We start from the raw sequence: 26,546 nt of genomic DNA, 5'->3' as shown, positions 1-26,546 counted from the left end.
CCAGGTGATCCTACATTCAAAACAGCTGGACAAAGCAGCCTTGCAGACTACAGCCAGGATTTCTGAATCTTCTTCGAATCCCCCATGACAGCGCCCCTTACCAGCAGGAAGTAGTTTGGAAAGAACAACGCCCAAATTCCCAAATATTGTCTATAAATGTTTGTTTTCATTTAAATGGACTTAGTTATATAAAATAAATAAATTTTAAAAAATAACATGACATTTTTCAAAGGAAAAAAAAAGTGTGTGCCACCATATCAAAGCTCTGAACCTCATTTCTTGATGTGCTGGCCCTCAGTTCTTCCTCTCTGCCAGGCTCCCTGCAGGCTAATGCAAGGACTTCAACCGGGGGCTTATAGAGATGGTACAAAGAGCTGTACCAGCGAAGAGTCTGCTTTCAGGGTATGACAGCTGGGCCTGGGAGATCCTGCTTCCCCATTTGCAGGAATCTCTGAGAAGACAATGAAAGATGTGTTTCATGCCCCTAGGCTAAGCAGAACTCACACTGGGGAGTGCGCCCCCTCGAGGAAGTGCTTTGCCCTTGCACCTTTTTCAGTTTTCATAACGCCCACAGGAGGTAGGGAGTAACCCTTCTTCCTATTTTGATGATAAGTAAACATGGATATGGGAGGTGTCAGGTTTGCTCAAGGTCTGTAGCAAGTATGATCAAACAGGGCTCAGATGCAAATTGATTCTGGGGACTGGAAAGACGGTTCAGCAGCTAGAAGTACTGGCTGTTCTTTCAGAGGACTTGGGTTCATTTCCCTGCAACTGCATGGCGGCTCATAATTTTCTAATTCCTGTCCCAAGAGGCATTCAATGCCCTCTTCTGGTCTCCACAGGCACAGCACACAGGATACACAGACATCTATGCAGGCCAAACACACATATAAAATAAAAAGTAAAAAAGGGACTGGAGAAATGACTCTGCATGTAAAAGCACTTGTTGCTCTTACAGAGGACCTAGCACCCACATTAGTTCACAGTCATCTATAATTTCAGTTCCAGGGGATCAAAAGTCCTCTGGGGATACCAGGCACACATGGCACACAGACATACACACAAGCAAAACACTTGCACACATAAAATAAATGCACCTTGTAAAAAATGAAGAGAGGGCCTCTCTCCCCAACACTAGTTTATGCTACACATCTTTTCACTGCTCTGCTGCCTGTCTTCCACCCATCACAACGGAAGAATAAATTGCAGGGATCCTCATTGACAATGGCTGTGGCATGTGCAAAGATGACTTTGCTGGCAACAAGCCCTGCCATGGCCAAGTTCCCCTCCATCATCAGACACCCCCTACACCAGGGCTATCATAGTGGACATGAACCAGAAGGACTCCTGTGTTGGGGATGAGGCTCAGAACAAGAGGGGTATCTCAGCCCTGAAGTCCCTATTGGGCACAGCCTTGTGATTAACTGGGATGACATGGAGATGATCAGGCACTATGCATGACTTGAGGAGCACCTGGTGCTTCTGGCCAAGGCCCCTATCAATCTCAAGGCTAGCAGAGAGATTACGACCCAGGTAACGTTTGAAGCCTCTGACACCCCACCAAGTGGCCCTTCACGTGGTGCTGTCTCTGTATGCTGCTGGGTACATTAGCACCGTCATGGGCCCTGGTAATAGCATCACACATATAGTGCCCATTTATGAGGGCTATGCCCTTCCCAAAGCCATCTTGCATCTGGACCTGGCCTGCTGGGACCTGATAGGCTACCTTATGAAGATCCTGACTGTGTGGGGTTACAACTTCACTACCGCACTGAGAGGGAGATTGTGTGACATTAAGGAGAAACTATGTTATGTTGTCCCAGGTTTGGAGCAAGAAATGGCCACTGCTGCACCCTCTTTTTCCTTGGAGAAGAGCTAAAAAATGTCGGATGGGAAGCCAATCATGACCGGCAACAAGCCATTCTGGTGTCAGAGGTGTTCTTCCAGCCCTCTTTCCTGGGCATGGAATCCCCCCGGCATCTGTGAAAACACCTTTAACACCATTGTAAAGTATGATGTGGACATTCCCAAGTACCTGTGTGCCAATGCAGTGCTGTACCCAGGCATTGGTGATAGGATGTAGCAGGAGATCACAGGGCTAGCACACAGCGTAACAAAGATCAAGATCTTTGCTCCCCTCAACTCAGGTTCTCAGTCTGGAATGGTGGCTCTATGCTGGCCTCACTGTCCCCCTTCCAGCAGATGTGGATCAGCAAGCAGGAGTATGGCTAGTCGGCCCCTCTCTCGTCCATCGCAAATGCTTCTAGATAGACTGCACAGGTGCCAAGTATCTGATGCAGGAGCTGATTCTGAAGCATCCCTTTGACTTGGCAAATGTACACACCTCATGCTAGCCTCATGAGCTGGAATAAGCCATTGAAAAGGAATTTGTCCTTGAAGCTTGCATCTGATATCAGCACTTGATCAGAGGACTTGCTGCTGGGTTTTGACCTTGTATTCAAGTTAACCGTTCCCTTGGTATACATGTAACATCCATGCATATGTTATCTTGATTTGATCCTTAGTTCATGTGGCACAGTCACTTGGTGGCTGAGGAGAGCCAGCCATTGAGGAGAAATTCCCAGCCTGGTGGAACTGTGTGAACACCGTGCAGTGATCTATCTGTGCAGGGTGTTGACCGACAGCTGTCTGTCCCAGGATTTCTGACAAGAGCTCCCTAACCAGTTACAGATTCCCTCTTGCTGTCTAACAGCAAAGGACAGTTCAAGGCTTAGGACCCAGTTTTCCTTGCTGGTGTGTGCCCTCCTGACCACTGTGGGTTATTACTTGTCTTTCATTAGGAACATTTGCATTGGCCCTTGTGAATTTATTTATCCTTTTAATTTATGTAAAAATTTTCATCTAAGTATTTAAGAAGTGACTGACCAATTTTGGTTTTCTGTGGTTCAGTGAGAATATTAGGCCCCAGCAACATGTCACAGGGTAAAGAAAAATAAAATTGCTGCAGTAACCAGCCAAATAAAGTAAAAAATAAAGGGGAAAACTGGGAACAGGGCTGACCCTTACGTTAGGGTAAGGAAGAAGAAAGGGGTACCTGTGTTTTCCGTTCACTCTTATGTGTGTGTACATGCCTTGTGCATCCTCTTCCAACTTCCTATTCATCCTTGGTGCAGAAAGATATGTCTCTGGACATCAGAGAATGGACAGGGCTCCCCACACCTCACTTGGTATGAGCTGCACTCCCTGTTCATGTTTGTTGTATACATTTCGTGAATTCCCTCCAGCCTCTCTGTATGTCTCTCCTTTAACTGGAATCTGAAGGCTTTGCACATCTCCCAAAGCCTGTGTTACACATTGCCCTGAGTGCTTGCAATGTGCCACTCAGACACACATAGGTATTCTTCCATGCAGCCCACACTTTGAGTCATGCATGTGCAAATACACAGACACAGATCAAGCTGAGGCTCACTGGGTGTTTAATATATGCTGTCTTGCATATGGGCAGGCACACAAAGTAAACTGGAGCTCCCTGGTGCTAGAAGGATGTTGCTCTTGCTGTAGGCTTCAGGTGTCACATGCTGACCTGCACAGTGATGTCTGTGTCCTTTCCTGAGTCCCCTTAGCAGGTCAGACCTTCTCCTAGCCTGTCCTTTTTTCATTAGCATTGCAATAGGGATGGTCACCCCCACCTCACTGCACAGGCTGCAAGGACCAAAACACACTCAGGCAGGTTGTGAGAAGGAGGGAAAGTCACGGGACAGATTTGTGCTCCTGAGACTGCCATCTCCTCAAGGCAGTTCCCTGAAGCCTCACCAGCTGGGAACTGGTGGACACCAACTCAGTCTCTCTGGAAGTGTTACGATTGCATCTACAACTGCATCCTCAGGACTTTCCCAGAGAACATTATTGGAGCATCATCAACATACCATTATGGCTGGATGGTAGTGGTGCATTCCTTTAGTCCCAGCACTCGAGAGGCAGAGGCAGAGGCAGGCGGATCTCTGTGAGATTGAGGCCAGCCTGGTCTACAGAGCTATTTCCAGAACAGCTAGGGCTGTTACATAGACAAACCCTGTCTTGATAAACCAAACTAACTAACTAACCAACCAACTAACCAACGAACCAACCAAAACCCCCATACCATTACATGGGACTCTGTGGGGCTGTATGATCCTTGGCATGGGACATGATTCAGCCCCCCAAGAACTCTTTTTCTGCCCTTGGGCAAAGGCGCATGAAAAACCCTGGCCTCCTCCAATCATTCTCTCATGTCTATTGCTCTAATAGCCAGCAGCAAACACACTCATGGGGCTGTTCCTGGCTGTAAACAGTCCAAATACCCTGGCTTCGGAGCCCTCAGCTCTGCCCCTTCCACACTGGACATAGCAACACACCTCTGGGCTGGCTGCTGGTAGAGGAGGAGCTGGAGGAAGTACCAGTAGCTTTTTCTTCCTCAGTGGTATAGTCAGCCCACTGAAGGTCCTAGAACCTTATAATCCCAGTACTTGCAAGGCTGAGGCAGGAGAATTGCCATCATTCAAGGCTAGCTTGGGTTACATAGGGCCAGCCTGATGTATAATGTGAGACTTTGTCTCAAACATAAATACATAAAGAAAGCTCCTGGTGTAGCGTAGAAGAGTTAAATTGGGGGGGGGGAGTTCCAGAACACAGAGGAGCATGGGTGAATTGGTCTATATGATCGGAGGACTGAGGCTTCTGCCTTCTGAAATCCGAATGTTGCAGGAATGAGAGGAGGGAAAGCGGTGGTGGGAATAGAGCGAAGGGAGCAATAGTTCTCCAATGAGGAAGATTATACCATCCAAGGGCACATTCAGCAGTGTCAGAAGGGCTGCCACAGCTAGGCAAGGAGGGGTAAAGGATGTGTATTTCTGGCATGTAGTAGGTAGAGGCCAGCGATGCTGTTCCCCACCCCGCCCCGTGTGTGTGTGTGTGTGTGTGTGTGTGTGTGTGTTAAAACTTTTACCAGTCATCTGACAGCCCTCCTACACATGAAAAGCCACCTGACCCCAAGTGTCACTATCCCAAAGACTGAGAAAGATTGCTCTAGAACGTAGGACGGGCTAATGAGCAGAACCTCCACTGACAGTTGCTCATAGTGACAGCAAAGCATGTCCCCAAAGAGTGGGAAGGACAACAAGACCCAGAGCAAAAGAATAGAGGACTTCTTGTCCCACCAAGATGACATGGTCCTGTCTGGGGAGTTTGTTCAGTTGAGTGTGGACTTCCTGCCTTCCCAGAGGACAGGGAGGAAGGGCCTTGGTGTGCTAAGGGTGCCTGGGTTGAACTTTCCTGTGAGGTTGTGCCACGTGCCTCTTGAGCTATTCCAGTTTGGTGTAACTTGTGTTCCATCCCTCTGGCTCTCACTCTATGCCAGGCAAGTCAGAGCCGGTGCCCTGCCTTTTTTCTTAACGACTCCATTACTGCATAGCCTATTGGCCATGCTCCATTCTCAAATGGCTGGCTTATTTGTCACCCCCCCCAACCTCCCCAAAGCACTCAGCTTCTTTTCCTGAACACCCCAAATACACATGGCCCTATTAGGGACAGAATAGACAAGGTTGCCAGCAGCCCCTCAGCAGTTAGGAGGCAGTAGTGATCTTTCTGGGGTTCCTCCCACTTCTCACCATTTATAATCACAAAATTAAAGCTTTCCTTCGCAACAAAGGGAGGAGCAGGTCTCTCTGCTGTTGCCATGGTTGCTACAAGGATGCAGACTTGGGCTGCAGCAACCATCTTTCTCATGGGGGGGGGGTGTAGAGAAAGGCCACATCCCAAGGGAGGCAGAACTGAGTGTTATGTCAATATGGCACCTTGTGGACATTCTTTCAACCCCTGAATCTAGCTTATGGGTTCCCAGTGTTTTGCCTGCATGTATGTCTGTTACAGGGTGCTGGATTCCCTGGAACTGGAGATATAGGCAGGCGTGAGCAGCCAGATGGGTGCTGGGAATTGAACCTGGGTTCTCTGGAAGAGCAGCCAGTGCTCTTAACCCTTGAGCCATCCCCTCCCAGTGTTGCTTTAAATTTGGGCTCAGTCACTGATGAGGCCAAAACTCTTGGTTAATAATACTGTGGTGCCCTCTAGGGCCAGGAGCTGGTCTGATCTGCTCTTTTATCTTCTCTCAAAAAAAAAAAAAAAAAAAAAAAAAAAAAAAAAAAAAAAGGCAGGCCTTTTAAAACAGGTGCTATGTCAATGTTCCTGTCATTGTCAACAGGACAGCTTCCTTCAGGTCACCAGCTATCACTGATGAATAAACCTTTTGGTGGAGAGGAGACCAAGATAGGGCCTTGTGGAGGGAGTGACCCAACTTGGGGTCAGAGATAGTTACTAAATCAGGAGTAGACTTGTCCAGCCATCTCAGTGGGGCCTAATCTGCTGTGGCCTCCCCGGGGCCTGTGCCATCATCTGCCTCTCTGTGTGTTTGAGGTTCAAATGAGGCCAACTCATTTGATGACAGGGTCTGTTCCAGCATGCATCCCCTAGGTTTGAACTCAGAGGGAGAAGGGGCCAGGGTAGAAGATGAACAGAAGGCTAGAAGGGGTAGGAAAGGTGGAGGTGGGTGGAGGACCAGGACCTTTTTTGCTGAAAAAGTCACAGTACTGACTACTCCTATGAAGCCCCCATCAGTGGCCTGCTCATTATAACTGCTGGGAGATAGGGGGTGTTCTCATGCCCACTTCACAGACAGGAGGTCAGGGAAAGTGCTCAGACTTGCCTGGAGACCCGGGAGCAGTTGGCATTTAAACTGAAAAAAAAAATTTTTTTTTTTTTTTTTTTTTTTTTTGAGACTCTCTCATATAGTGCAGGTTGGCCTTGAACTCCTAGCCTCTTGATCTTATACCTCTTATTACAACAATGTTTAGTGAAGTCATGAGGAGAGGTGGGAAGGACGTCTGGAAGTGTACCCGGGCTGTGCATAGGAGCTGCAATAATTGTTCTGTCCCCTGAGCTACTCTGCAATAAAGCTTCCTGGAACCCACATCTCTTTCCAGGGCCAGGTTCGCAGAGCCTAACAAGATTTACTGGGAAAGGCTGCCACCTAGTGGCCAATGCGCAAGTTCTACACTTCTGGGGGGGGAGACCAAGGCTTGGGAAAGCCGGGCTTTGGAGAATAGGTGTATACAGCGGGAAGGGTGGGGGAGGCTAAAAACCTTGCTTTTGAAGGGCGTCCCCACAGAGTGCCAGTGGAGTGCTGGCAGGATGGAACAAGGCTGCCGAGCAGTCTCAGAACTCAGCATGGGGCCTGGGTGTGAGCCGGGCAGAGAACCGTCCTTGTAAATAGCTTCCCTCTCCTGCACCCCGCCCCCCCTCCCCCCGGCCCGGTATCCTTTTGCCCGGGGGGCGGGGTGGGGGCTGGAAGAGGTGAAGGACCAGGAGCAAGACCTTGGTGGGATTCCTTCTTTAGTTCAATCCAATCAGACACTGTCACCAGTTGCAAGAAGTTACAGACCCTTCCCTCCCTGACTAGGGAGGAGGCCCTCCCTCTCCAGCCCTTCCTGCTCTCTTCTCCCTCTCTCTTGATAGTACCCCCACCCCGCGCGCGCTCATTTCTACGCATGTATAAGAACTCCACACATGTACCTCACAACCGTGAACAGAGATAGCTCAGCTCCCAGCCGGAGTCTTACACTTGTCCTTTCTGCCCGCAGGGTGCAGAGGGGCTCACCTCAGGCCCCGCCCCTCCTGCCTTAAATTGCTTCCCGGTGCTGCCAGCAAGTGAGGGCGCTCAGGGGCCTCAACACCTGGCTCCTAGTTTAGCTCACGTTCTAGGAGACGTTCTGATTGAGTGGGCTTGCAGCTGGCTTCTGCCGAGAAGGCTCCCAGGTGATCCCTCCTTCTTGTCCCTCGGTGCCGGGGTGAAACCCAGGGCCTTTCTGCTTGCCAGGCAAGCCTGCATCCCTGAGTTACATCGCCCTCATTCTGCAGGTGATGTCTCAGGCAACCTCACTTCAGCCTTCTTACCTTCTGGCAGTCTATTTGCGGATGAACTCTGACTCATTTTAGCACCAGCTCATTCCTGGGCCTTCTTGCCTGCTGGGTTTCAGATGTTCGTTCATAGAGACAACAGGGGCTTCTCCCTGCTTCCTGCTCTAGTTTATCAACTTCTCCACCAGCCGTGACTTCACTGTGTCCTGCGACTGCTTTGGAGCCTTACCCCTACCTGATGGAGAGGTTTCTGAGCAGGTCTTACTCATCTTTGCCTTGCCCACTTTTGACAGCACCCGGGATGAACTGTGTCTGGTGACTGGGGATGTCGGTAGTGGATGAATGCCAGCACGGAGGTCTCCCACTCAGACAGCCAGACTGCTGTTGCCGAGACCCTCGACCTTCTAAATGTCACTCTTTCTGACAGTCCCTTAACGCTGTGAACGAGGGTCAGATGCTGAAAGCACTTGCTGGAGCTCCCTAGACCTGGGAGGGTGGTTGGGGAAGTACTTCTGACAAGGTGACAACAGTATGTGTGGGTGAAGACCCAACCCCATAATCCTGCCTAGCTGCGTGATGAGACCCGCCCCTCCCCCACATCACTTTAAAAAACCTGCGCTTGGGATAAAGGTTTAAACACGATAAAACAAAACAAAACAAAACACCCCAAACCAAGCTCTTACCCTGTCTCTTTATCATCACCTGGTTCACCCCGGAGACACAGTGCATTATTGTATAAGTAAAATGGGCTTTTTTTTGGGGGGGGAGTTATATTGAGTTTATCCCTTTAAGCATCTTATCTGATAAGCATTTATCTAACTGATACATGTAACTTCTTCTAGTTTCCACAGTTTTAAATTTTAATTTTGTGTGTATGGGTGTTTTGGCTGCATCATGTCTGTGTACCGTGTGCACGCAGTTCCTGCAGAGGCCAGAAGAGGGCAATCCACTCCTTGGAATTAGAATTCCAGCCCATTGTGAGTTTCCATGTAGATGCTAGGAATTTAGCCTGGGTTCTCTGGAAGAGTAGTCACTGTTTTTTAACCACTCTCCAGCCCTCCCTCATACTTTTAGAAAACACAACATAGTCTCACCATGTAGCCCTGGCTGGCCTGGAACTTGCTATATAGACCAAGCTGGGCTTGAACCTGAAGAGATTTGCCTGCCTCTGCTTCTGGAATGCTGGGATTAAAGGTGTACCACTATTACCCCACTCACCTTCCACTTTTTTTTTTTTTTCTGTTTTGCAATGCTGGGCATGGATCCAGGCCCTTGCAGAGGTTAGGCAGATGCTGTACCACTAAGTCACATCTCCAGCCCCGTCCTCACATAGCTGAGTCAGAACTGGTTCCCAGGTTTACAGAACCACTGGGCTGTCCAGCCTTTCCAAAACTCTCCATCAATCATTGTCCTAGCTTGTGGAGAAGTAAGGGATTTTTCAGCCATTTGCTTTCTCCTATAGCTGTATCTCTGTGGTGTACAATGTGGGGTTGGATCTGCTGGGACATAACAGAAAACTAAGGGGCATTTCAAACATCATGGGCCCCAAAGAGGAGATGTTTGCCTGCTTGTGAAATGCTTATGTCATAGGCTTCCCAGAAGCACTCAAGAGCTTGCAGGTGCATAGAAATGTTGGCCTGGGGCCAACCCCCTGAATCGCTTTCCCAGGTACATCTACCTGTCGAGACATCATTGTTTCTCATCCCACTGCAGGCTCCACCACCCGCACCTGAGGCTGTTCTGTGATCACAACTCCAGGTTCCAAAGCCCACAGAAAGCGCCATCTCGGCCTGCCTCCTGAGGATGATAGCCTCACCCCAGTCCGTGCATGAAATTAGGCTGTGTACACTGCTTCTGAGGGGGGTGCTCGCATGGCCATGTTCCTTTTTTCCCTTATTAGTCACAGCTTGTTGTGCTGGTGGTTCCTGAGGCCTGGTTTAAGTCAGGCTAACCCTGCCTTCCTTTCTTTCTGCTTGTGGAGGCAGATGGCCTGGATGACCAGGGAGGCAGCAGATCTCAGGAGGGTCACTGGGAGACAAGTCCATTATCCAGATTTCCAGATGAAAGTTATGGACACAGGATCTTTGAAGTCTGATTTCGCTGCATACCTGATGGGCACCGTCCAGCAGCATCCCCCACTTGCAAAGTGAAAGGCCCTGGAGAGCAGTCTGAAATCCCACCTGCTCAGCTTACCTCTGTATTCTCCTCGGAAGGGGTGTGTTCCCTCTGCCTTGGGTTGATGGCCCCCTCAGCCTTCTTCTCATCTCGCTTGTGAGACTGTGCCAGCTGCCTCTCTCCCTGTTCTGCACACCACATCCACAGCATATGCTTGTGACACTGAAATGAATGTCTTCCCTTTGTTACAGATGTTCAGAAGAATCCAGGCTTCACTGTGTGTATCCTCTGAACCCAATCAGCCTGTCTGTGTTCCTGCCTCACCAGCCACCTGACCTATCCTTGCTCGCTCTACCACAGATCCTCTGTGTTCTCTGGCTTGGGAATGGGGTCCCTCTCTTTGCCTGGCTCACTCCTGCTGACCTTTCAGCTCCTGCTGTTGCTTGGCCATCTTCTTTCTGCATACTGACACACCCCTGCCATTTTCACAGCTAGAGCCGTTCTCTGTCTCTTGTCTCGCTGTTCATCTGCCTGGAAGTTTTATGGGGTGGGAGCTCCTGTTTGTATCTTCTCTTCTGCACTCTAGCCCTTAGCCTGGCCTCTGTGATGAGTTCTCAGTAAGATGCTGTTCATGGAATGAAAGGTGAGGGTTCAGTGGGAATACTGCATGGCAGAGCCCTCGGGACTGAGAACAGCAACTCAGAAAGCACAGGTTCACATTGGCTGCTGATGCTGTTTTAGCTGTAGAAGTGGCAGAAAATGAAAACAAATTAAAACCCCAAAGGGCTCTTGTCACTTGATTTGCCCAAAGTTTGGGGGTAAGTCGATCTAGCTGGGAAGAACAATGTGTGAACACACAGTGTGAAAGCTTCCAAAGGGGGTGACTGTGATCATCCTGGATTTTCTGCTATTGACTTTCATAACTAGAAAGTGGTGACAGATGCTGGGTGGTGGCAGGACATACTTCTAATCCCAGTACTTGGGAGGCAAAGGCTGGCTGATCTCTATGAGTTCAAGGCCAGCCTAGTCTACAAAGCAAGTTCCATGAAAGCCAGAGCTATTACACAGAAAAACCCTGTCTCAAAACAAACAAACAAACAAACAAATAAACAAATAAACAAAAACCAGAAAGTGGTGACAGAGAAGGGTTCAGTGTCCCAGAAAGGCTTTAGGCATCTGTCCATGTACAGGCAGATCCAAGGGTCTTCATAGCCCCATACACCAGGGCCAAATTCTCCTGTCTGCTAGAGGGGTCTGCAGACACTGGTGGAGAAGTCTCAGAGTTACCAGAGCATTTTGGGGGTGCCCACTAAGATGCTCCAGAACTGGGTGTGGGGGCACACATCTGTCATTCCAGCACTTGTGTGGTGGAGGCAGAAGGATCAGATGTTCAAAGTCTGCTTTGACTACATAACAAGCTTGAGATAAGCTTGAACTACATGGGACCCTGTCTCAGTGTCCCCTACCCCTCACCATAAAATGAAACACAACACAAACAAAAGGACCCCTTCCTCCCAAATAGAACTCTAAACCACAATAAAACAAAAGGCTTTTCTGCATGGCCTATGATCATCCCTAATCCAAACATCTCAAATCTAAAGTTTTTGAACACAGATACAAGGCCACAATTAGAAAATTCCAAACAATGAAACTCTGTTATAAGCACCAAATTATTAAAAAGCACTATCTTGCCAGGTTTCTCCCAGCACTTGGAAGAAAAGGCAGGAGGATCTCTACAAGTTCGAGCTTGATCTCCATAGTGAGTTCCTCCAGGACAGTCTGGGTTACATAGAGAGACCCTGTTCTAAAAACAAAACAAAACAAAACAAAACAACAACAATAAACAAACAAAAAACCCAAGAGATTGAACACTGTATAATGACCTCTAGGCTCTGTGTATAACATATATGAACGTGAACTTATTGCTTAGATCTCTTAGTATGTATGTGATCTTGTTCTAAGATTTGAAAAAAAAAACAACAAAAACAAAACAACAACAAAAAAGAAGAAGAGAGAAAGAAAAAAGAAACAAGAAGAAAAGAAAATCAACCCCTAGCTCTCCTGCTTCCAAGGTTTTGGGGTAAGGGCTCCTGGACCCGCTTGGGCTCTGAGCATCCAGCCCAGCCGCTCCCACTCCTCCAGCTTCTACATCAGTGTAAAGCATTTCCACAGAAGACCAGTGTCCACAGGAGTTTTAGAGACTTTATTTATGTATAAACAATTTAAACACTTTGCCATAAATTATCTTTGCCTGTCCCTAGTCTTTGCTTAGCAGCAAATTAAAATTAATATAAAAACTCGATGAACAATTCATACATGTATATTACAAAAAAGTTCCTGTACCAAAGTTCTTATTAGACTTTTTTTTTGTTTTTTTTTTTTAACTTTTTAAAATTTTTTTGTTTTTATTTATTTTTTATTTTCTCTCCTCGTGGTGACTGTCATGTGATTGTCTCAGTTTCTGGACCAAACAAACACACTAATAATTTTAAGTCTGAAACAGTGATTGTGCCTTGCGGCATATGTATGTACAGGGCGATCGGAAGTGGTACCGTTAGCAACAGAGTCACAAATGTCGCACCTCTACCGCAACTGATACCCACAAACTACGGAATCTAAACAGACTACACCCTGTAACTGCGTATTACTGTCCACAATGGAATCTCCAAAGACAAAAAGAGTATGAGATTTATGTGTAGTGAGTATAGCCACCATTTTGAATTAAATTTTACACTCTGCGCTCAAATAAATTAGCTCAGGCCTGACTAAGTGGAGGCCTGAGGGTTAAGTGCCAGACGGTATTGTTTCACTTTGACTGCTGATATTAATTTCTTTTCTTTTCCTTGTGTTTTTCTTGTTCTTTAAAAGTATTTCCAGTGCTCGTTCCTCCACTTTTGTGCCCCCCCTCCCCAGGCGCTACACACAAATCACCCCCAAAGTCGTGTTTCTAAATGCACCTGTATTTGCTTAAACGAAAACATCGGAAGTGTTTGTCCAACCGTCAGTCTGAGTCGCCCTCAGCTGGTCTGGTGACACCGGCCCTTGTGAATGTTTCTGTGTTGCTCACGTGTGAATGAGTGAGGTATTAGGATATGAGGCCTTCTCGTCTTCATCTCTTTGTTTGAACGGTCGGTGTGTTTGTCTTTTGTTTGTTTGTTTGTGTTTGTTTTCTGTTCCTTTCCTTTTGGCTATTCTGCGTCTCTTTTCTGCGTTAGACCCGGAACAAGTGGGTCATATTTTAGGGGAACTTGAAACATTTTGTGTGTTTTTCATTCATTCGTTCATTCATCCTTTTGTTTTGTTTTCCTCAGATTTTGTGGCCGAGCTCTAGTCTACTTCAGGATGAGGGACTTTGCGCTTGGACAGTAGCATTTGAACTCAAAAAATGTGAGCTTTCTTGCCACTTGGGATCCTAAAGCAGCCTGGCCTCAGTGCCCCTGTTAGGTCTTCGTCTCCTTAGGAGAGGAGGTCACAGTTGCTCCTGCTGAGCCACCCAGAAAAGAGGTGGCAGCAGATTATTTTGTTACCTCTTTCCCATCTCATTCTGTCTTAAGAACTGGATGTTGCTGCTACTGTCTGCCAGCTCTGGGTACTGCTCCACCGGAAGCACGTAATAGCCCTCATAACCTTGCACCCGTCCCGTGCTTAGGAGTTGCTGCTTCTCGCCCTCCGTCCACAGGCGGCTGCCCTCTCTCCCATCCCTGGCTTTCTGCTGCTCCTTGGCCCAGGCAGTGCCCAGGGCCCTCTGTCTCGCTTGGTCCAGGACTCGGGCCTTCTCTTCATCCAGCGTGTCAGGGGTGAGGCCATATCGGATGCTGAGCAGTAGTGTGGAGTACTGGAACTCAATGTTGGTGAACCTTCGAGTCCTGCCATTCACCAGCAGCGTGGGCTGGGACACGGTCACATTCACTCCACTCTCCAGCACCTTGCGGCCAATGGTGGTACCCAGTGTGACCAGGTCACCATCCGCTGCTCCGATCTTCACAAAGTAGTGCGTGTCCTTGCCCTCGATGCTGTAGTGCATCTTGTCCAAGTAGTAGGCGTTGTTCAACACAGATGCCACCTTCCGGCTGTCCTCACTGGCAACGCTGGACACACCTGTGGTCACCCGCCCTTCTTTGATGGCAAACATGATGCCTTTGCCGATAATGGGCGTGGTGGTAGCAAACCAGTGACCTGCTTTCTCTCGGATGCTGGCATGGAGCTTTTTAGAGATGACCTGTCCTTCCAGAGCCAGGAAGGCCTGGTTATGCCTCTCCGTGGTCTGCTGGACACCCGTAATGAGCTGTGGGCACAAGACAAAAGGGAGAGGTCAGAAGGTAACCTAAGCAGCGTGTGTAGCAAGAACCGAAGAGGTGGTGGGAATACTCCTCTGCCAGGATTGATACTCTGTGCTAATATGTACTGATACATTCTTACCTTTTGTAACTAGAATAGACTGGCTGGTTCTCAGTCTCTTAATGAGGTGCTGATGGGAGATCTCATTCTGTAAATATGTTTCTCTTGTTGTTTAATGAAAAAAGCCCTGTTGGCCAATAGGAAAGCAAGACAGGCAGGACTAGGAGACAAGGAGGATTCTGAGAGATGTACTAGAGGATAGTCAAGATGTATGGACTTGAGAGGAAAAGGTCTGGACCCTCACTCCAGTAAGATAAGACCCCGTGAAAACACTTAGACTGATAGAAATGGGTTAATATTTAAGACAGAGCTAGCCAATAAGAAACACTAGTAACACACCAACAGCTTTATATCTATACAGCATCTCTGTGTGTTATTTGGGGGCTGACGCGGCTCTGGGACCAGGCTGGCAGGAAACTGCTGGTAACAGGGTGCTCTGTCCATCCTGTCACCATGTCACTCACTGAAATATGTTAAAGCAGGTTCTCCACCTTGCCCAAGTCTCTACCCAGGCTGTGCACCCCAACTGTGGGGACCAAGAGATATTTTGCACTTGAGGTATAGCAGCTGCTGCCTGGCACACTTTAGACTCAGGGTTGTCCTGATGTGGGGATCAGGTATCTGAGCAGTGGACAACTCTATTGCTATAACCTGCTCTGCTTCCAAACCAGTGGCTTGAATAGTCACTGCCTTTACTCAAAGTGGGAGCTGCTACAGATGGGTATCTGGGACTAACTGCCTTGTTAGTAAAGCAGCTCTCAGGCCACCAAGCTGATCCAGGTACTCTAGGTGATTTGTGTGAATGTTCATATTTGAGAGCCCAAGGCTAAGAGATCCTGGCTGTGAGGGCCAGAGGGAATGCCCCCTCCTCCCCACTTTGAGTCCATTACTTTGGATCTCAGCCCTGGTTCTGCAGAGGAGTGAAATCACCATTATCTCCTTGGCCTTGAGTTCTCTACTCACAAATGACAACTTGTCTCAATTGGTGGTTGGGGGACAGGCTGGAATAATGGAAGAGGCTGTGTTTGGGAGGTAGCAGCACTTAGATAAATGAGAGAAATGATGGCTATTCATCCACTGAGTGGTCCCCGAGGGGCAGGATGGAGAGAACGCTGGTCTCAATTACCCAGCAGCTCCTCCTTGCCTCTCTATAGTCACACAATCTGGACGACTATTCAGAGCAGCTGAGATCTCCCAGGCTTCCACAGAGCGGAGCCCCAGTCCTGTATCAGGGGTTCTGCTCAATGCAGTTCCTGCGCTGCCCATCTGCTTGTGGCCGAAGTCTCAGCTGCACCCAAATTGAAACTGACCACCCTTCGGTCATCAAAGAAAGACCCAGGCACAAATTATGTTCTAAAAACTCAATCTGTATGCATTTGGGCCATAACGTGCTGAGATTTTATATAGGGCATAAAAATGTTCTTTAATGGGACAGAAACTGCAAACCACAGTTTTATTACATCCCATAAAAGCCAAAAGGGTTATGATCTTACAGCAGTGCAGATGGCAGGGTGCCACTGGATTTCTCTGGGCTGTTGTTAATCAAGGGGTGACCGGAGGGTAGACACGGAATAGATAATGATACCACAATTAAGGTGATCATTGAGGCTGGGAAGGAATATGGGCCACCCTAGAAAGGATGATGGCAGCATTCTCTTTGCCTGGGAAGCCTCTGCTCCAGCATAGCTTTTATACCCAGCCTCAGTGTTCTTTTCCCAACAGGCCCCCGGCCCCAGAGTGGCTCTGTGTGTGAAAGGGAATGAAGACTGTTTGGATTCTTGTCAAGAACTGTCCCCTGGCCTTGGCACTTACCTGTCCATTCTCACTTGCTTGACTTTCTGACAATTCATAGGGGGGAGGCACAAAATACATTTTGGCTCTTGGGAATCCAGGAATGATGTTGCTGAGCTGAAATCCAAACATCACAAGCCAGCTTTTCACATCTGTGGCAGAAGCAAAAACAAAGACTTCTGAAATCACAGGGGTGGGAGGGAGGCTGCAGTGGATCTCACAAAAAGAACAAAATAAAATAGATGGTTTCTTGAGTGTGAGATCTAAGAGAAGAGGGTGGCAATATCTGTGACTGGCTCTCGGAACAGGGACCAGACATTAAGAAATATTTTATTTAGTTTTGTCCTATGTGTATTAGTGTTTTGCTTAATGCATGGCACCCACAGAGACCAGCAGAGGGCATCAGATCCCCTGGAACAGGAATTTTAGATGGTTGTAAGCTGGGGACCAAACCTGGGTCATCTGTAAGATCAGCAAGTGCTCTTAACTGCTAAGCCATCTCTCTGGGTCAGCCCAGAGAATCTTTACATGTGTCCAAGGAAGATGTCCCTCCCAGTGTGTCCATTGATAACCACCATGTTGTGATTACAAAGGCCAGTTGTAGAATGGACATATCTGACTTCAAGCTCCCTTGCTCTGTGACCTTGGGTAGGTTTCTGTCCCTCTGTTAACCTCAGGTCCTTTAATTTTGAATTAAGACAATAATTGTTTGTACCTCATTGGGTTGATGTGAGCAACAGAGGATAAGGCATATGTAAAGAATTCAGTATGGAGTCTAGTACATGGACAACACAACTAAAGAGTTTCATTTGAAGTGGTTCATATGAATGTTTTTGTTTTTGTTTGTTTTGTTTTGTTTTGTTTCCAAGACAGGGTTTCTCTGTGTAACAATCCTGGTTGTCCTGGAACTCACTTTGTAGATCAGGTTGGTCTAGAACTCACTGAGATCTGCCTGCCTCTGCCTCCCAAGTGCTGGGATTAAAGGTGTGTGCCACCACCGCCTGGCTATATGGACTATTTATTTATGTCCTTTATGCTTATGGATGTTTTGTCGGCATGTACATACACACACCAGAAGAGGGGATTGGATCCCATGGGACTACAGTTATAGATGGCTGTGAGCCACCATGCTGGGAATTGAACTCAGGACCTCTGGAAGGGCAGACAGTGCTCTTAACTGCCAAGCCATCTCTCCAGCACCACATAAAAAATATTACAGGTCAGGCAGTGTGTCCAAAGCTGGAGGCCATGACCAACCAGGGGAATGAGTGATGACTGTGATCATGGTGCAGGACATTTAGGCCAGGGCTCTGCATCGAGGCTGGCTTTACCAGGGAACGTCTTCTTCATGATAAAAAATTTTTAGTCCTTGAGCCCATTTCTCTAAACTTGTCCTTCAAAGAGAGCTCAAGAGACATGCCCTATTACAGGTGAACATCCCAGCCACTACATTTGGACTTATATCACGTGTCCCACACATCTTGTGGACGGTCCCAGTTTTCTGAGTAAGAACTTCTCAGGCTTCCCGACCTCCTTCCACCATGATCCAGGGAGCCCTGTGCTCCTCCCTCACTGCATTTCCATGATCTCCAGAGCCACTAGGCTGGAATTCACAGAGGTGCCCTGAGATCCAGCCTCACACCAGGGGCTTGCCTCTTACCCACTCCCTTTCCACCTCTCCTAAGTTCTGAAATATTCCACTGGACACCTGGAGTTCAAACCTGCCTTTAGGAAAGCTTGCTATGTCTTCAGATTTTAATAGCCCCTTTCCCCTCTTGCCACACTTCAAACTATCTCCTCCCACAGAGCCCAAGTCTCCTGGCCCTTGACTACATCCTCTGGACCACAGCTGACCTTGGGCTACTCACCTGAATTCTGTGAAGTGGCTGCCTCTGTCTGACTCTGAATTAATTCTTGGTGATTTCATTAGACAAGGGGTTGCTCCTTCTAACACCTTGGCCCCTCAGTTCCCTGACCTCCTCTCACATCTCAACTCTGGACCTTGTCTCTGATAATTCTGATCCTGTATGTCAGTTTCATACACACAACTCTATGGCTACAGCCTCGGCTTGCTGGCTCATTCATTATCCAACACCAAGGACCTTCCAGCCATCCATTCCAAACTTCCTGCTCCTGGTTCTCTCCTAACCTGGCACATACAACCTAACCAACCCCTGGACTCATTCCTTGAGGTGCATTTGAAGGTCAGCAGTCTGCTTTCATGTCATCCTGCTTGCTTGGTGAAATCACAGTACTAAGTAAATCCAAGCTGCCATCTACTCCATTTCTGCATCTGTGCAGTTGAACGATGCTGGAGAAAACACCATCACTATGCTGTTAGGTGTCACTGAAAATCCGTGACCATGAATCTCCAGGGTACCTTCTGGCTGCCTGCAATTCTCCTGCTTTCTTTTACTCCTTTCAGCTGTTCACTCACTCTCCTGCATTATCTGTGTATCTATCTTATCCCATCCATCCATCCATCCATCCATCCATCCATCCATCCATGATGATTTTGAGACATGGTCTCATATGTAGACCAGAGTGGACTGGAACTTGTGTGTGATTAGGGGCATGGACCACTACACTTAGCTTCCCCTCTCCTATACAAATTTATTTTTCTTTGCTCATCTCTCTCCAAACCTCTACCACCTCCCACCGGCAGACAACTTTGTTTCTTCCTTTTCTGCAGAAGCTAAGGCAGCCAGAGAAGGATGTTCTACAGTGCTATCTCCTGTTTGTCCTGTTTGTGGCTCAGCCTCTGCATTCAGGAGGGCTGATCTTTTTCCTCTTCCACTACATGAGCTGTGGATGCTGAGCCCCACCTGTTCACCTGACCACACAACTTTTCTTGTCAACTCAGGGCCATCACTCCAGCAATCTTCCTTACCCCACAATAGTGACTCATTCTTTTTTCTAATTGATTCACCCCACCAGCATACCAAGATGCTGTTAAATGTCCCTAACTGTTTTCTTATCCCTACTGCCCATTTCATATTTATCTTTACAAAAACCCCCAAACTAACACTAACCCTCTGTACTCATTGCTCCCCATTCTTCTCATTTTCTTTTGACCCCTGCTACTGTGTAGAAATCTCATCTGTCAAAGTCATGCATGATCTCTACATTGCCAAGCTCCAGGCTGACATGTTCTTTTTGTGTCTGAACCTATCTGACAAGAAGGAAACTATCCATCCCGCCAAATTACTATTATCGTGTGTTGCATGTGAACATCAGAGGACCACTTTTCAGATTGTTTTTTCCCCTTTCTATCTTTACCTGGGTTCCGGGGATTGAACTCGCCAGCCTTGAATGGCAAACTCCTTTACCCGTAGTGGCATGTTTCCAGCCATAGTCATCTAGCCTTGAGGGCAAAGTGCTGCCTTCAGGCTGATGCTAACTCCAAAATGTACAGCCCTGCCTGGCTTTCTTCTAAGCTTGGCACTTATGCATCTTGTCCATTTCCAGTTCATGTCCAAAATTGACTTCTTGCTCTGTCCCTTGTCTATCTTTCCTTTTCCAAATATTTGTACCTCTATTCTTCTACCCACCATTCCCAACTCCATTTTTTTCTCACCCCCTACATCCAATCCATCATGAAATCCTCCCCTGTCTTTCTTTTTTTAACATTGGGGTGAACTTTATATTACAAGAAACTCACAATTTTTAGTTGCTTATCCAACTTAGTGGTTCCCAGGGTATTCAAAATGTTGGCAGCCATTATCACTATCTAATTCCATGACACTTTGCTCCCACAAAGAACCAACTAGTAGACTTCTAACTAGCTTTCTTGCTCCTAGTCTTTGGCCCACTTATCAGTACAGAAACCAGATGGCTCCCCAAATATGGAGCAGATGAAGCCATTTCCTTGCTCAGAGCACTTAGAAGGCTTTTCTCACTGGAAAAGCTGTCATTGGAATGACTTTGAAGGACCCAAGGACTGGCCTCATGATCGCTCTGCTGTCTTCTTCCATTTTTCTTTGGTGTTTTGAGGCAGGGTCTCTCTGGTCATAAACTCATCGTCTTCTTGTCTCAGCTTCCTAAGTGCTGGTATTACAGGTAAGTGGAATCTTGCAGAGCTGTGATCCTTCTCAAGCATATTAGGTGCACACCTATCTCTGGATTGTCATGACAGCAAGCCCTTCTGCCCAGCATGTTCTTCCCTAAAAGCATTTTCTGACTCTTTTATTCTCCTCCTTCTTTCAAGTTTAGCTCAAGTGTAACTGAAGTTAATGCCACCCATCACACTGAAGATGCATCCCTACCAGCCTTCAATATCCCAGGGTCTATCACTGTGCTCCAGTCTTCATCTAAATCAGTAGTCAAGTTCTCACATGTGATGCTTTCTAGGAAATATTTAGTCTTTGTTGTTAGTTTCCCTCAGCATGTGTGTTATATGGGGGAGGGAATTTAAACATTTATTTATTTACTTTTTTTTTTTTTTACTTTGGTTCTCTTTATGTAGTCCTAGATGTCCTGGAACCCCTTATATAGATTAGGATGGCCTCCAACTCCCAGAGATCCTCCTGCCTCTGCCTCCTGAATACTGGAATTAAAGGCAAGTTTGACCACATCCAGCCCCTAAAAATTTATTTTATTTTTTGATGTCTCCTACACAATGATGCTTGGTACAGATACTCAGTAAGTATCTGTGGAATGAATGAATGAACTAGAACATTCCTGGTAATAGCTATCCTGTAAACAAAAATGTAACAGAGGATCCCTCTATACCTGCCCAACAAACATGTTTGTTAGGGGTCAGGAGTAGCTTCTTCTGGCCCTGGGACTGTTGTGGAAATCTAATGTTGCTATTGACTCTAAATAAAGGCATAGAATAGCTGTCTCTGAGAAGCGATCTGACAGCTATGGTCCACTTGTCATCTGTGGGAACACATTTGATCTTTGAATGGCTTGGGAACTGTACAAGAATGAGAGCATAGTTTATGGTCATGTGAGGGCCTGTAGCTCAGTGGTAGAACACTTACCTAGTGTACGTGAGGCCCTGAGTTCTTTTCCCAGCATTACAAAGTCAAAACAGTATGAAAGTCATGTAAGGATGTTATTCTGCCTGGTGTGGTGGCACACCACTTTCACAGCATTCGAGAGAAAGAGGCAGGTGGTTCTCTGTGACTCAACCTGGTCTGCATAGTAAGTTCCAGGCTGACAAAAAAAAATGTATTCACAATACCGAAGAAATGGAACCATCCTAGATGTCCATTAACAAATGAATGAATAAAGAAAATGTGGTATTTGTACACAACATGGTTTTATTTGATTGTAAAGGGGGCATCTGCAGGAAAATGGATAGAAATTCTCATGCTAAGTAAAATAAATTAGACTCTGGCAAATGCCATGGATGGGAATCCTATTCGTGTGTATGTGTGTGTGTGTGTGTGTGTGTGTGTGTGTTTCAAGTATGATGCTCATATTGCTTCTCAGAGAAGGTCCTTCCATGCTTCTTGCTCTAGTGTTAAAGTCAAGATTGACCATGAGAAGGAAGGAAGAAAAAGGTAGATAGATAGAATAAAAGGTAGAATAGATATGATATAAAATCAGAAATGGGGGGCTGACATGGGGAAGAGAGAGACAATGGTGGGTGGGGAATGTAGTACAGTTGGGACATATAAGAACCAAGTATATATGGAAATACCACAATGAAATCCATTAATTTGTATTTTAAAACACCAAATCAATAAATACACAAATATATAAAAATAAAATGGAATACAGAGTTGATATTTCTTTGAAAAGCACACTGGGGTCTTGGTAAGAGCCCTCAAATGGGAAGTGCTTTCTATTTAGGCATGAGGACCAGAGTTTGGATCTCAGTACCCACAAACAGTCCTGGGTGTGGCAGACGTGCCAGTAATCCTAGTGCAGAGAGGGCAGAGACAGGCAGGTTCCCAGAGCTTGCCCCAGGCTCAGCAAGAGACTGTCTCAAAACATAAGGTGGTGAGAGACTGGGCAAGATACATTGCCCCAAGGCCTCCACATACATGTACATATGATGCATGTATATGCATACAACACACATGCACATACATGTACATACATATGTATATGCATACAACACACATGCACACACACACATGCACTGAGGCAGAAAGGGGGGGAGAGAGGGAGGGAGATACAGAAACACAGAAACAGAGAGACAGAGGGAGGAAGGAAGGAAAGGAGGGAGGAAGGCAGAGGGAGAGGGAGGGGAGGGAGAGAGAGACAGAGAGAGAGAGAGACAGAGACAGAGACAGAGAGAAGGGAGCACTGGTATCAAGCATAAATGCCTGGCTTTAGTTTAGCAGCAGCACACACAGCATGTCCACCATGGCTAGGCAGGTGTTTGGAGCCACAGGACACTGGTTTCCATCTTGGGATATTTATGACCATTTGCCATGAGTTTTTATTTTCTACCACTCCCAGGTGCCATCAGCACTATTATTTTCTTATTAATCTAATCTAAACAAAACAAAACAAAACAAAAAAACCCAAATGTGTTTTTTTTTTTTTTTTTAATTGGAGAGATCATTTAGAAAAGGAGCTCCCCATCACTGCCACACCTGGTGGAGGACTGGCTTGCAAACCCCAAACTAACTGTAAAACAGAAAGAGGAGACAAAGCCATGCATTTCTGGCAAACACCACTGAGGTCTCTGCCAGAGAGTGAGTCTTAAACCAGCTCTCTTGGCTGAAAGATGAGACAGGTTTAAGAGGGTTGCTACGTACAACTAAGTGACAGAGCTCAGAGCCCCTGAGAAGTGACAACCCCCCCCCCCCCATAGTGCTCATTGCACTGAATCCTTTGTTTGTGTACCATAAAGACCTGCCCAAAATTCATCAGAGACAGGCAGGACTCGAGAATGTCAGGAAGAGCATGTAAACCCGTGTCCCCAGCATCCTCCTCCTCCATTGAGGAGACTGCTCCCTATCCCACACTCTCCTCGGTAAGCACATCTCTGAGCAGAAAAACTGTTGTTTTAAAGCAGACTTATGTATCTGGGGAAGGGAGTGCCTGCTACAGTCTAATGTAGGTCAGAGGACAGCTTGAGGGGATTGGTTCTTTCCTTCCACTATGTGGGTCCTGGGGATCGAACTCAGGTTGTCAGGCTTGTCAGCAAGCACCTCCTCTCACTGAACCATCTTGGCTGCTCAAGACCAGGTATTTGAAAGAGCACTCCTGTGAATGGGAACTGGTAGGTTTGCTCCTTTTTCTTATTTCTCCTTTTCCTTGCCAGCCACTTTCCTTCTCCCTCCTCCTCTTTCTCCTGTTTGTTCTTTTTACCTCCTTCCTTCCTTCTTTCCTTCCTTCCTTCCTTCTTTCATTCCTTCCCTCCTTCCCTTCCTCCTACACTGGGATTACAAGTGTGCCCTGCCACAAGGGACATGCTTTGCTTCTTTTGGTAAACCTGTGAAACCTCTGTTTAAGACACACATCACATCCCGGGTTCCATCAAGGGCAGTGCAGGTCCTTCCAGTCCCCTCAGAGTGGCAAGTGTGATGGAAGACAGGTCCCCTAAACAAACAGCCTGTCCAGAGGCAGATAACCAGGTGCTAGCAGCAATGCAGCCACTCTAATAGCTACCCTTCCCTCCTCACACTCTCCACAGCACGGGACCATGCCACCACTGCCGCCACCACTCTACACTCTGAAAATTGTCACAGTACCTTCCAATGTTAAGTGTAAATATGCAAAGAAGGTGACAGGAAATGGGTGTGGTTCTCCTCAGAGAGCTTAAACACACAATCCTTATTCAGCATTTGGCTTGTGCATCCAAGACTCTTTGGGGAGAAAGGGTAAAAGGCAATGTGGCTCATCACACTACTTCTGGAATGTTCATTTAACTCTAATGTTGGGGTCCCATTCCTTACTAAAGGGATCCACTAGCCCAGTCTGAAGGCACATCTGGAGGTTTCTCCTATACTCCCAGACCAGTATTCCAGCGTGTCTCCACTGCCACTCTTATGAATGAATGTGTGATTAGCCCTCACTGTGTGCCTGGCTGATACATTGTTCTCCCAATTCAGTGAGGTGAGTGTAAGTGTTACCATCATTTTGCAGTTGAGAAGACTAAGGCCCAGACAGATCAAGACATTTGTATATGTCACACAGCAAGTGGGTGGTGAGCCCAGAATTGGTGTCTGGGGACTGTACCCAGTCTCTGACATCAGAAGGATGTGGCAGAGGACTGGTAGTGCTTGGGCCAGCACAGGTTCACTGTGTCGAACATTGAGCAGTTTCCTTTGTGCCCATTTTCTCTGACCCAGTGTTTGTGGATGAACATGGAGCTGTTCTTGCACAAGGAACAGACAGTTCCTTTAGAGGGCTGTTTCCAAACAGCACGGGTTCTTCTGGATTCCAGATCGATCAACAGTTCTTTGCATTCCTCCTTCCTACTTTTCTTTTCTTTTCCTTTCTTTTCCTTCCTTCCTTCCCTCCCTCCCTCCTTCCTTCCCTCCCTCCCTTCCCCCTCCCTTCCTTCCTTCCTTCCTTCCTTCCTTCCTTCCTTCCTTCCTTCCTTCCTTCCTTCCTTCCTTTCTTTCTTTCTTCCTTGTGTTTAGTGACAGGATTTCTCTGTGTAGGCCTGGCTGTCTTGTCCTGGCTACATCTTAATTGCCTCTTCTACTTGGGTTGTGAGTAGCAGGTCCAACCATTCTGTGAGTCTCCTAAGTGGCAAATTAGGGCTGATTTAGACAGGGTGTGCGGGTGAGCCAGTGTTAGAGCTGCTGTTCTCTGCTGAGCCCATTCTCCCAGGGTCAGCTGGTGGGAGCAGGTGGCTGCAGGTGTGGTCCTGCCTGGCTGGCTGCTCTCCCTGCTCCCTTTCTCAGCTGCCACTGCAGCTTCTGTGAATCCACCCTTTATTTCAGACTCTCTCTAATTGTTTCTGGATTCAATTTGGCTGGACTCCGTTCAAATTGATTTGATTCCCACTTATCCAGTTTCCATGAAGCCCTGAGATTAGGAAAGCCATCTTGCTGGTCAGAAAACCCTGATAATCTCATTTTCCTTTTTTTCTTTTCTTTTCTCCCAGGGAAGTAGAAACATAGCTGAGGGTCTTGGTGAGTCTGTGAATGGTCTCATTTGTGCCTTGGTAGCATGTGGGCTTCTCTTCCTTCACTTCTGGCTGATTAATTGCTAAGATGTCCAGTGCTAAGCAAGGCTGTGTGAAGCATATTTGTGTGGGACAGGATTTGTTCATCTGGTCCCCAAGCTGAGACTGATGTACTCTGCCTCCACGGTCACTGGATGTCTTCTTCTCAAACATGACTATCCTCCCTCCTCCAGCTCAAAAGGATCTCTCCACAATTGTCACCTGCTTAGCAAGGCTCTCTAAATAAAGGAGCACTTGCTATCACTCTTTGAGTAGCCCCTTGTCCTGTTTTATTTGTCTTCATATCACCTACCATTGTGCGCACACAAACACACACACACTCACACACACTCATGGCTACACAGAGAAACTCTGTCTACACACACACACACACACACACACACACACACACACACACACACACACACAAAGTGCTTCCTGAGAGATACATAAATTCGAAATGGTAGTGAGTTGGGGACAAAGTCCTGCCAAAAAATGGGGAAGATTTGGCAGGGCATTAGAGCAGGCAGCTCCTTGTGAGACATAGGGAGGACTCAGTTTAGCCATAGGTCCTGGGTGTAAAGGTTCTGGCTTGGAGTAGACACTGGTTTTAGTTCCTAAAGGTGTGGAACTTGTCTGTGATGTACTGCATGGCCATAGTTGACCCTGGGAGTCAATAATTGCTGTGTGAGGCACAAAGGCAGCCCTGTGCTTCAGGCAGCTCTGGCTTCCTTTCCCATTTTTGGTGATGGACAAGTTATCACCTGAGAGTGGTAGCCTCAATAGTCATAGCTAAGAGCTGTGTGTCTCTTGGAACTTAGGGAGCCCTGTTCTTGGGTTTCCTTTATTACCTTGCCTGGCTTGCTAGAAGTTGGTCCTATTGGACCTGATCTGTCTGTATCCATCCACACTTTCTGATTTCTTTGTCTTCTATCTCCCCAAGGACAAGCACTTTATCCTGCTCCTGACTGTCTCACATCTACTACACCATGATCTTCAGATTCTTTCCTGGATGGGTGTTTGAATGAATGGAGGAATGGGTGGACAGAGGGTGGACAAGGCACCTTATTTCACCAACTTCTTGCTTATCCTGTGAAGTAAATGTCTTTCCCCCACAGTGCCTCCTTACATGCCTGTCTGCAAGCTTCTGTGTCCTGCTGACTTCTGTTTGTAGTCTTCTCAGCCTTGAGTCAGCATAACCACGTTCCTTCTTCAGTTTGACAAAGGCCCTTCTATATTGTGCCATAATTTC

General features: G+C 47.1%; 1 protein-coding gene and 1 pseudogene across 13 annotated transcripts in view; one reads left to right on the top strand and one right to left on the bottom strand.

Moving 5' to 3' along the window:
- The first annotated feature begins 618 nt into the window (after window positions 1-618).
- LOC127218742 (actin, cytoplasmic type 5-like) lies at window positions 619-2,267 on the top strand (annotated as a pseudogene).
- A 9,938-nt stretch (window positions 2,268-12,205) lies between these two features.
- The window catches only part of Tenm2 (teneurin transmembrane protein 2), a 922,050-nt gene continuing 907,709 nt past the window's right edge, over window positions 12,206-26,546 (bottom strand). For all 13 annotated transcript variants that reach the window (XM_051180940.1, XM_051180941.1, XM_051180943.1 and 10 more), the window contains 2 exons: window positions 16,234-16,364; window positions 12,206-14,308 (listed from right to left, as the gene is read on the bottom strand). In XM_051180940.1, the coding sequence (XP_051036897.1) occupies window positions 13,547-14,308; window positions 16,234-16,364 (893 nt within the window). In that variant the 3' untranslated portion in view covers window positions 12,206-13,546. The remainder of the gene's footprint in view (window positions 14,309-16,233; window positions 16,365-26,546) is intronic.

This window comes from Phodopus roborovskii, unplaced genomic scaffold, assembly GCF_943737965.1.
Source record: "Phodopus roborovskii unplaced genomic scaffold, PHOROB, whole genome shotgun sequence".
Lineage (NCBI taxonomy): Eukaryota > Metazoa > Chordata > Mammalia > Rodentia > Cricetidae > Phodopus > Phodopus roborovskii.
Note: the sequence above shows the minus strand (reverse complement) of the source record. Positions and strands in the feature narration are given on the sequence as shown.